Consider the following 12,041-nt stretch of genomic DNA (forward strand, 5'->3'; position numbering starts at 1 on the left):
GATTTTTTACTTGAATCTGAAGCTCTCAGAAGGAGGCGTCTTGGACACCCCATTCACAGTCATGGCTTGATTAGGACAGAACGAGAGAACTCACAGTCACTCAGGAGCTCCTACTAGGCTCCTGTCCCCAGTCTGACAGCAACAAGGAGGAAAGACACTTCCCTGGCCTCTGCTTCCACTGGCAGCCATCCTTCCCGCCTGGCTCACTCACCGATTGAACACCTTGAAGACAATGGCTATTTGGTCATCTACCCGCAGCACCCCAATCTTGCAGAGACAGCAGAGGAAAGCAGCAAAGGCTGCTTCATGTCCTGGGGAAGAAAAAACAGCCGAGGTTGCCAGTCTTCCAGAAGGAGTAGGACTGTTCTCATCCTCACCAGAGTCCAAATCACCAATAACTTCCCATCTAAGGCAGGACAGTCAACATGGAGGTAAAGGGGCCTCTTCCCCATCCAGAAAGACTGGGGTCCTTTTAAGAACCACCAGTACTATAATTCTACTCTTAAAGGCCCAGGCTGGCGATTCTTACATAGGCATTCACATTTTATTTGGGAGGTTTAACTCACTCAATTCTACCCTGATTATTGAGCACCTACTATAGGAGCAGTCACCGTCCAGGTCAGGCACTAACAGGACAGAGGCAAAAGTCCCTGCCCTTGTTTGATAGTTTATGATTCCTTGGGCCCCTCCAAGGGCCTGGAATGCTTATGAGCTGTTACTTTCAGCTGCACAGTTTGGGATCGTGACCAGCTAGAGTCCAAGCCACCACCACACAGGGGCAGTCATCACCCCTGTACAACAAGGGGCGTCTGAGAGTGGAGGGAAGACCCAGTCCCTGCTGACCTGGTCCCTCTCCCCTACAGGTTGCTTGGTCACAGTCAAAACTCTGCCCCTGAAAGTCTCACTTGATAAAAAGTCTGTTCCTCAGCATCAGGGGAGCAGACGACAAAACTTCCCATGACCCAGGTCCAAGGGGGCCCTTCTCCAGGCCTGCCCCTCTGGCCTAGGCTCCTCTAGAGGCAAGGGAAGGGCCTGAGAGAGCAGCAGCTCCTGCATTTGCCTGCTTCAATGAGGAAAGGCAAGGCAAGGCAAGACGGGCCTATCAAAGCAGGGACCCTCTCCAGCCACCCCAACCTACATAATAGAGAAAACCTCTTTCTTTTCTAAGGTGCCTACAGCGCTCCCCCTAATGGGTACTGAGTGACTGAGAGTAATGGTCCACAGCACTGCCACAGACTGCCAGGCTCTTTCAGTCCTCAGGGTTTCTGTAAGTGCTGGTTTGGGATATAGTAAGTGCTCAGTAAACTGTCAGTTTGGGGATGGTGATGAGCTCGGTCAGGCCATCTTACAAGGAAATCAGCTCTGTGCTTGAGGCCACCACACATGTGACACCAGCTCCCCCTGGTGGACCAGGTCGGAGCAGCAGGCTTCCCTGCGCCGACTGCACCCCAGGGATGCCTGCTCAGGGTTCCCTCATCCCACACGACCGGAGCAGACAGGCAGTCCAAGAGAGAAGGGCAGTGAGGCCAAGCAGGCGCCGCCGGGAGTCACGGGTTCACAGGTACCTGTGCCATAGTCGATGCGCGTGGAATTCCCCACAGACTCCTTCAGGTAAACAGCCACCTCGGGCACAGCGGCTGCCAGGTGGGTGGGGACCACTGTGGCCACCAGGTTTTCTGCTTCCTGATAACACAAGAGACACGGTGGCAGCAGCAGATTAGGCAGGCGCCCAGGGGCAGCATCTTGGCGTGATATCCCAGCTCCCTGCTCTGACTACCCACTGAAGAGATGGGAGAGCGTTTATTTCTACACAATAAAGACCACCCTGAGGTGGCTTTTCATCTGCTGACACTCCTTCCAGGGGACACGGCTCTGGGAACAAGAGGAGAGGGATCTGAAAAGAAGCCATTCGACTTTTCCATCGAGTAACTCACTGACATCCCCAGAGATGTCCTCCTTCTTCATACTCCCAGCAAGGGAGTTTGTGCCCAATGTTCACCAAAGACATATGCAAGGATGTTCACAGCAGTATCATTTATAGCAGTCAAAACGTGGAAACATCCCACAGCTAAACTGTCCATCAGTAGCACAACAGATAACCTATGCTACGGTCCTACACCGGAACACTACACAGCAAGGAGGAAGGGGCACTGTTCCACGTAACACAGGTCAATCACAAAGCTGAGCAAAAGAAGCCAGACATATGAAGTTCAAAAACAGACAAAATCAATCTATAGGGAAGCAGAGAGAAAAATCTGGGCAATATCAACTAGAAAGGGGCACAAGGGCCCTGGGGAAGTGCTGGAATGTTCCACGGTTTGATAAGGGAGGTGGATGCAAGGTGAAAAACAGGTTAAGATCTATCAAGTTTTGTAACTATGACTTAGTTGTCAGCTTTCTTTACATTATAACTCAACTAAAAAATAAGCCATGTGCCACCTTAGCACCCAGAGGCAGCCCCAGGTCACTCTTATACAAGGACAATGTTTTGCTGGGTCCTTGGGACTCCCCTCTGTTCCACCATGTGAAAATACCGGGAACAAGAAATTAGGACCCAAGTTTCTTTAAGTTCAGTTTGTAAACACCCAGCATGAGAATCTCCTGGAGACCTGGTGAAAATCTGGATCTCCAGGCCCCGCCCCAGACCTACAGACCTACAGGATAGGGTGGCTACTCTGCATTTTTATCTTTTGTTTGCTTTGAACAAATATTACCTTTGCATGACTCAAAAATGAATACACTGTAGGAGGGATGTACTCAGAAATCTTATTTCACCCTTCTCTCCTCTCCATCCACCCCCACCCCCCCCCACTGCTCCCCCACCCACCCCCCGCAACGCTCAAAATGAAACCACCACTTTATTTGCCTCTTCTGTATCCTTCCAGTGCACACTGAGAAATACAAACATACCTTTTTTGTTTCCCCCCTTTCTTACCAAAAGGCAGCTTGCCATGCACACCACACCTTGCCTCCCCTCTAAACAGGATAGTCAGCCCTTCGGACCCACTGATGGAGAACCCGTGGACACAGAGGACCAACGGACTCGCCTCATTTTATACAAGGGGTATCTACGGGGGATCCTGGACCCAATCCTCCACAGACACCAAGAGAGGGACCACTAGAAGTCGTACTCCTTCCCCTGAGTTCGTGAGTCGCCTCCCTGTTCTTTGTTAGAGCTGTATGGTACTCCCTGGGTGGCCTTACTAGCTTATTCAACTGATAATAAACTGCAGATGGACACGCAGACCATTTCAGTCTGCTGCTACACACAATCACCTCCGAACAGCCCTGTGCAGAGGGCTGCGCACCCATGGTGGTGATTCCCAGAGGACAGCGGGGGCAGAGGGTAAATGCATTTGTACTTTCAGGGAACAGAAGTGCCATTTCAACAAACTTCCCAGTGCTGATATCTGAACGCTTCCCCCGCCCAGCCCCCAAGCCCGTCCTGCAGCAGCCTCACCTGGTCAAGTTTGGCATACCAGGTCCTGTAGGCCTTGTTCCCAAATCGAGAGGGCTGGTCCACTGGAGGGGTCTCATCGATCCACCTGTCCAGCGTGTTGAGAAGAGCGACCAGTTTCTCAATGGCCTGTGGAGGCAAATAGAGGGGGCCCAGCCAAAATCACTGCAGATGGTGACTGCAGCCATGAAATTAAAAGACACTTATTCCTTGGAAGGAAAGTTATGACCAACCTAGATAGCATATTAAAAAGCAGAGACATTACTTTGCCATCAAAGGTCCGTTTGGTCAAGGCTATGGTTTTACCAGTGGTCATGTATGGATGTGAGAGTTGGACTGCGAAGAAAGCTGAGCGCCGAAAAATTGATGCTTTTGAACTGTGGTGTTGGAGAAGACTCTTGAGAGTCCCTTGGACTGCAAGGAGATCCAACCAGTCCATCCTAAAGGAGATAAGTCCTGGATGTTCACTGGAAGGACTGATGGCTGAAGCTGAAACTCCAATACTTTGGCCACCTGATGCGAAGAGCTGACTCATTGGAAAAGACCCTGATGCTGGGAGGGATTGGAGGCAGGAGGAGAAGTGGACGACAGAGGATGAGATGGTTGGATGGGGTCACTGACTCGATGGGCCTGAGTCTGAGTAGACTCCGGGAGTTGGTGATGGACGGGGCGGCCTGGCGCGCTGCGGTTCACGGGGCCGCAGAGTCGGACACGACTGAGCGACTGAACTGACCTGAGCTGAGCCCATGACTAGTGGCCCCGAGCCACAGAGGGAAGCCCCAGCGGCTGCTGGACAGTGACCACCAGGCCTGGCACCACTGGCCCCTCCCTGCTGTTCCCCGTTCTTCCCAACCCTCCTGAGCGTGAAGGAGGAGCCAGGGGAACACAGTGAGCCTTCCAGAAAGGGCCCGGCACGAGGCTGAGGACAGGCACGGCTCCCACGCCCGGCTTCTCCAGCCAGGCTACCCGGGGCGGGGCGGGGCGGGGGGGCAGGGGGCGGCTGCTGGACAAGCATGGGCGGCAGCCCTGACTTTCCTTACTGCGTTTTATCGAGGTCTTCTGTCTAATGCATAATACCTGCTCATCACTGACAACAGAAACGTAAAAAGGAAGGAAACAAAGATGACCGGTAATCCCGCCACCCAGAAATCAGCACCACAAGGTATCCCCTGCTTGTTGCAAGTTCACTTTCCAGCACTTCACTCCTGCTGAAGCCCTACAGCAGCAATGGTTCTTGCTAACCAAAAGAAACCTGAAGAGGCTTTTCAGTGCAAAGGACTGTCCCTTTGCACCACTTCTACTCACAAAAGGTTTCACAGAAACACTCTACTTTCAGATAGCAGGAGAGTCTGTCTTAACATTTTAACATACTCTTCCATATCATCGTTTTATAGTGTTTTCCACTGCTTATCATAGTTAGAATTTTGAAGGCAGCTGAACCTGGATTTATATCCCAGCTAAGGGACCTCCCTGGTGGCCCAGTGGTTAAGAATCTGTCTTCCGATTTAGGGGATGTGGGCTCAATTCCTGATCTGGGAACTAAGTGCCCACAAGCTGTGGTGCAACCAACTGCGCATGCCACAACTAGAAAGAGGACCCTGGGCTGCAACTAAGATCCAAAACTGCAAAAATAAAATAAATGTTTTATAAATAAATCCCAGTTAAAACATCATTTGGTTGCTGCAAGACCTTGACCAAGTAACTTCAACTCTCTGAGCCTGTTTGCTCATCTCAAAGCATAAAAATGGGTAAACAACTCTGAGGGCCACCTCGAGGCCTGAGTGACAAGCCATGAAGCACACCAGCGTGGTGTCTGGCACAGGGTGATGGGGTACAGCTACACACGCACAAAGACCCTCAAACCAGGGTCTTGGGGCACACACTACTTTGTAGACTGATCAGCTCCCTCTCAACCCTCGTTCCAAGCAGCACAGAAACGTAACCTTTGTGAAAGTCTCTTACGAGTGAGTGACATCTCACTGTACCAATGTGCTGTGATTATTTACTCACTGCTAAACGCTTGGGCTATTTCAGTTGTTCACTCTGTGAACGATACCCTCTGTGGAAAGCTGGCGCCACAGGTCTGCATGTGGGCAGCAGTGGCTAAGACCCAGCTCTTATCTCTCAGCTCCACCTTTCCCACAGAGGGCAGGCTCTAAGCAGCGGGATAGGTTTGACAGGCCAGGCCGTGTTAGCACACCTAACATTACTCAATGAGGCAATCAGGTGAGGCTGTCTCTCTCCAGCTCAGGTCTGTGAGGGTGACTCCGGAGGTACCTGTTCCAGAGTCAGGTGAGCCTGACTCATGAGGTGAGTCAGGACAGAGGTGTGGACGGCTCGGGGAGCACGTGACACGGGGACATGCGGAGGCAGGTGGCCTGGGAGGAGGGGTCCTGCCCAGAAGCAGGTCCTGCCTGAGTCCGCCGGGCACAAGTGGGCTGAGGAGACATCTCCGGGAGTTCCACACTGGTAGGAACTCACAAGGAGCACCTGTGGGAACAGTTGTGACCCAGAGGGCAAGGCACGGTCAGGAATGCCATTGCTGAGCCCACGCAGAGAAGTGGCCCCGGGAGCTGAGCGCATATTTGTAAGGAGGGAAAAGGAGGGCTTGAGCTAACAGGGTATGCGGGAGTCAGGGCACCCCCTCCCCACCGCACCGCAGCTCCAGGAGGCACGGACCACACGGCAGTCCACACAAATAGCATGACGGTGGCCCCAGTGCTGCCCTCCCTCACCTACACTTGGGGCCTGTGGGGAGAGGAAAGTTACCTGTAAGAGCAGTAGGTTTCCTTTCTAGCTGGCCACAGGGCAAGGATGACACAAATCTGCACTGCTGAAATGTGACCAAAAGCACTGCCATTGTCTGGTGCTGTGATGAGCTAGGTAAACAGGAAGAGCTGACAGAGTCCAAACAAACCTGGCCCCACAAAGCAACTGAGATTTCTGAGGACGGGTTCAGTAATCGTGGCCCCAGGAGGCACCAGACTGCCAGTCCCCCACCGAACAGGATAAAGAAGGTGCTCAGAGGCGGGCAGGAGCCAGGCCCCAGCTGCCAGCTCATCTGGGCCAATGAATAATTAGAGGCTCCCAGATCCTCCTGGGGAGGGCTTTCTGAGTGCAGGGGCAGCTTCTATTGTTCCGCTGGCTGGGGGAGAGGGGCTGGAGGGGAAGGAGTTGTGGGCAGAGACCCCCAGAAAGCATGGGGAATCATTGGAGCCACCTTCATTCTCCTTGGACCAAAGAGTCCTTTTTGGATTTCATGAACCAGTACAATTTTACCTGCTGATTTTAAATTCTGCCTTCATTTTAAAAATCACACAGAACTACAGCAAAACATAAGCCTCCTATCTACTGTCAGCTATATTTTACAAAAAAAGAGAAAAACTTTTAAAAGACAATTTAACCACACACCCCCCCCCCCCAAAACAGGACAATTCCAAAAGGAAGGAGAGCCTTCTAAACGTGGGTCTAGACAGTCCCACCGCACGGCCCTCGCCTGCTCCCTGTGCTGCAGGTGGTCTGGAAGCCGATCCCAGGCCTGTCGGCCCTTTCCCCAGCAGCAGCTGCATCTCCTGCACCAAGAGCCAGGAGCAAGCAGCAGCAGGGGAGGCAAACAGCTGCACCGGGTGGCACAGGAGGCCGCATGCTGGGTACGGTGCCTTCAGCTGCCCCTGTCAGCTGTGACCAGGAGCTGAGACCCCCAGAGACCACGCTAGCCACCTTTGTCCCCCAAGTGAGGATGAACCCAGCTCAGGAAGAGCCCCAAGTGAAGCAACAACGTTATTGGAAACTGAAAAACAGCTAATGATAACAATGGCTAATAAATGATAATGCCACCTAGTACATGCCAGGCACGGTGCCCAAAAAAACGCCTACACATGGGATCACAGTGAATGCTCCCCAGGGGCCATGTCTGCAGCTCTTCCCACTCAACAGATGAGGAGATGGAGTGTCAGAGGGGATAAGGCCACCCAGCTCAGAAGTGAGAGGTTATCAAAACCTGGTCAGCCTGACTCTTGAACCCCAGCACTCAAGCAGGGTGCAATCCTGCCTAAAACACAGCCTCTGCACTAAGACAATGCCTGACTGGTATGGACAGCTACCATCAAAGTCTCAGGGCTAATTAAGGGACCTGAGAGGGACTTGGCGGCTCAGGATCTGCTGGGGTAATTACAGCTCTCCTTTAATCAGCCTTCCCCTGCCACATTCCCCAGCCCACTGAGCACAGCTCAGCGTTCCTTACCACAGGCTCAAGGAGGCAACCTCTCTCCCCACAGCCAAAGCCCCAGAGCAGTGACCAGGCCCAAGAGGAACCAAGAAGTCACTGGTGGGCCAGCTCCCTTATCTTGAAGGCTGTCAATCCCCAACACAGGTCTGGTGTCCCACAGGACCTCGGCCACCCAGCAGCCAGTCAGCGGCCAGGAGCATGAGGCCTATACCAGCCTTGCGGCACGTGGACAGATGGTCAGGCCAGGGCCAGGCCGTTGCCAACCAGCCAAAGCTAAGGCTAGAGAGCTGGGTGGCCAAGGCATTGAGAGGCTGCTCGGGCCTACAGTCTAAGATAAGAGAAAGCTCAAGGGAGTGCGAGGCTGCCTGGGAAAAGACCTCCGGAAGCCCCTGGAGGCCCAGGACCCAGAGCTGGGTGGTGGAGTCCAGCAAGAGCCAGCAGATGGCAAGACCACACCTTCCCCAAGTAGGAGCTTCCCCACAACTCCTGCCCTCCCTCCATAAACAAGCCTGCCTTTGAAACACAGATAAAGAGCCCCCACCAAGCAATGTGTACCCTTCAACTCAGCATTGCCACCTCTAGGAATCAATCTTTAGGAAAGAATGCCCACACAGACCTATGTGCAATGGCGTTCAGAGCAGCAATGTTTGGAGAAATGACCTCAAAGTCTAATTTGGGGGCTATTTAAACCAGTGAGGGTACGGCTCAAGAGCAGAGGTGCTCCCGGGGCAGGTCTGGGTGACAGTCCCCACACTGTTAATAGGAGGCTGTCCCCAGGAATCAGTTATGGGGAGGAATGTAGGGTGCTGCTGCTGCTAAGTCACTTCAGTCATGTCTGACTCTGTATGACCCCATAGACGGCAGCCCACCAGGCTCCCCTGCCCCTGGGATTCTCCAGGCAAGAACACTGGAGTGGGATGCCACTGCCTTCTCCAGTGCATGAAAGTGAAGTCACTCAGTCGTGTCCGACTCTTAGCGACCCCATGGACTGCAGTCTACCAGGCTCCTCCGTCCATGGAATTTTCCAGGCAAGAGTGGGAGTGGGGTGCCATTGCCTTCTCCATGGAATACAGGGTGAGGCCAAGCTTTTTTGTTAGTGTTACACACGTTTCCAACAGCAACCTCTTCAGTTGACATGTTTACTTCTTTTGTGATCGTTTTTAATTTAAAAACTACATGAAACACCAGTTAACTAAAGTGCAGGCTGGGGAGTTCCCTGGCAGTCCAGTGGTTAGAACTCCAAGCTTCCAATGCCAGCACCTGAGGTTCAATCCTCATCAGGGAACTAAGATCCCACAAGCTACAAGGCTTGCCCCCACTCCAAAAAGCAAGCTATAAAATAGCTTGTATACCTTGATCCCAATTCTATAAATACACATCTATACAGACTTTTTTAAAAGTTGAAATATAGACACCTCAGTGTCAACTTCACACGTGTCTGGGTGATCGTATTTTCTGCACCCGGCCCACCGGTCCCACTGCGGGCTCTGGGAGCTCTTTTGGGAAAGGACCCGCCCCGACCGAGCCTACCTCGGAGACCTTGTACTCAAAGCTCAGCTTCTTCCCCTTCACACCTTCGTTGAGGGTGAGGATGAATCCGATGTAGTCAGCATATGCCTGCCAAACAGAGAGGGGAGTGAGGACGTGGAGAAGGTGTCAGATCTTCACTCTCTACACCCCAGCCAGCCCCCAGCTCTGCCCAGTCACCGGACAGCTCCAAGCTGCCCCCGGCTCCCAACTCCATAGCAGGAGAGTAGAAAGACAATGCCAAATACCCAACCCTGAAACTCCACCCAAAACCGCTGGCAGGCCAATGACCACAATGACACCGAGACCTCTAGCCAGACTACTGTGCACTCACTATTGCTGCCAGTCGTTTCTTCACACAACAACCCTATCACTGTCCTCACTTTACACAGGAGGAAACCAAGGCTTCAGGGAAAGTGACTCCTAAGACCAAGATCTCAATAGACACGGAGCTAGGACCCAGCCAGCCAAACTCCAAAGCAGAGTGGGGAGTGCTCCATCATTATACTATACCAAGGGTCCGTCCCCTGGAACTTTCCAGATGTTTCCCCCAACAGGCAGACTGGCTGTGTGCCTGTGTGCAAATGCCCTGCCCCCAGGAGATGAAGCTGTTTTCCACTTACGGCCAGGTCTCCCACCACGCCCATCCCCAGCGTCCAATGGGGCACCCTCTTCCCTGGGGCTGCAGGTCACAGCCAGCACACGGTTAAGACAGCACTGAGGTGCAGGCCTCTGGAGGGGCAGCTCTCGGGAGCTAGCCACTTCCCTGTGGTCTCGTTTCTTCATCCCTTTCGCGTCTCACTTCCTTTCTTCTTTGCCCAAGCCTTAGGGATGCCAGTGGGGGTCTCCCTTGGCAGCCCAGTGATTTAGACTCTATGCTCCCAATGCAGGGGGCAGGGGTTTGATCCTTGGGTCAGGGAACTACGACCTCGCATGGCATGGCCCAAAAAAAAAAAAACGATGCCTGGGTCGCCACAGCCAGCCAAGGTAAGCCCTGAGAGGTGACTGCTTGGGGTCTGGAAGGGAACATTCCTACAGCAGCCTGTGGAATGGCTGCAGGTGGAAGTGCAGGTCACAGGGCGGGCCCACTACATCAGCCACAGCAACACCCTCAGCCCAGGGCAAGCCTGAGTTCTCGTCCTGACTGCACCCGTGCTCACAACCGTTCCTGCGGAGTACACCAGGATGCAAGGAGAAGCCGCAGCATGAGGGCGTGTCGCTGTCCACGGTCACTGTTCCCACACGGTTCCCGGACTCTCGGTGACTAAAACTTGTGAACATGACTGTGCGAAGTCTCTGCCCACACCATCAGCAATGATCGTCATGCCTACGGCTCCGTAAAGCTCACTGCGCACCCGTGAGTGCTGGGCCATGTGCTCTTCTGGCTTTGTATCATTTGAGCTCCCAACCAACCCCATTTTATAGTAGAGGAAAGAGGCTTGGCCCGGTTAGGCACTGTGCCTAAGTCACAAGAAGGTAACAAGGCAGCCCTGAGGTTCCAGCCCTGAGCTCTCTGACCCCAGACCCGAGCTCCTGGCCGCTGCACTCTGCCATGTGATGAAGCGCTGGTGAAGGGCTGGTCAACGCACAGCCCCTTGTCTGGCCGCAGTAGTTTCACACATTTGATCGATGAACTTCAGAGCAACTAAAAGACTTCCATCAAGCATTGGTCAAAATACACTTCCCAAAAGTGTGGGTGCCTAGAGCAGGGATGGCAAACCACTTGCAAAGCACCAGAGAGTCAATATTTTAGGCTCCAAGGGCCACATGTTCTGGTTCACAAATTCTCAACTCTGCTCTCACAGGATGAAAATAACGACAAACATGTAAATTAAATGAACAGGGCTGTTGGCCAATAAAACTTTACTTACAAAAACAGAAGGGTCAGGTTAGGCTGCCAACCTGTGGCCTAGAGCCCAGCAAGCAGCTCAGTCCATGGGGCTCCAGAGTCTCAGGGGCAACTCTCTGGAATCTCACCTCAGCCAGTGCCTGTGCCACCAGGCTAATGTCTTCGCTCCCTGGCCTCGGTTTTCTCACTTTCAAAACGGAGACGACCTCAGAGTCCTCCTCCCAGGCTTTCTGTGGCAATTAAATGAGCTAAACTACCTGGCACATTATAAACACCCCATCTTTTTTGGAAAACATCTAGGGGAGAGCAAGGAACTACAGCCACATTTGGATTCAGACAATCCTGCAGGTTCAGGGAAGAGAAGAACAGTGGTCCTCCGCCTGGACAAGATGGCTCCCAGGAGACTTCCCACATGCTTGGAGACACTCTTGGTTGTGCTAAGCAGGAGGGCTGCTACTGGCATGGAGAAGGGAGAGGCTGGGGTCTTACAAAACATCCTACAGTGCTCCTATGACAAAGGATTATCTAGCGACTCAACAGTGCTGAGGTTGAGAAACTGAGGGACAGCAAGCAAGATGATGAAAGGCCTAGAGCTACATCCTTTGATGAGCCAAGGGACTAAGGTGTTTATCCTGGTGAAGACTATGAAAAGACATGATAACCATCTCCTGATATTCAAAGGGCAGGCTTGTGAAAGAGAAGTCAGGCAGGCTTGTGTGGCCACAGCCCCAGTGAGGCCAGGACATGGCGGCAGTAGGGCTTGGGCTCAAGGTCAGCACAGTAGACTCCTCACAGAGAACCTGCCAAGCTCACCAGGATCCCCAGCCACCCTTCTGCACAAGCAACGCTTCCTGCCCCACCTGCCCAGACCAGGTACAGGCAACTGAAAGCAACTAGACCCAAGGCCATTCCTGAGAACTTGAAATTGGTTTCTTTTTCATAGTCCCAGTCTTTTCCACAGGCTGTACCAGAAGCCTGGC

The 12,041-nt window shown here is 52.9% G+C and overlaps 1 protein-coding gene across 1 annotated transcript in view; it reads right to left on the minus strand.

Annotated features, from left to right (window-relative positions):
• The window catches only part of PTPA (protein phosphatase 2 phosphatase activator), a 31,167-nt gene that overhangs the window by 11,413 nt on the left and 7,713 nt on the right, over positions 1–12,041 (minus strand). The window contains exons 3-6 of the mRNA XM_065928285.1: positions 9,216–9,302; positions 3,461–3,586; positions 1,566–1,683; positions 212–311 (exon numbers count right to left, since the gene is read on the minus strand). Coding sequence (XP_065784357.1) covers positions 212–311; positions 1,566–1,683; positions 3,461–3,586; positions 9,216–9,302 — 431 coding nt within the window. The remainder of the gene's footprint in view (positions 1–211; positions 312–1,565; positions 1,684–3,460; positions 3,587–9,215; positions 9,303–12,041) is intronic.

The sequence above is a fragment of the Muntiacus reevesi genome, chromosome 3, assembly GCF_963930625.1.
Source record: "Muntiacus reevesi chromosome 3, mMunRee1.1, whole genome shotgun sequence".
NCBI classification, from domain to species: domain Eukaryota; kingdom Metazoa; phylum Chordata; class Mammalia; order Artiodactyla; family Cervidae; genus Muntiacus; species Muntiacus reevesi.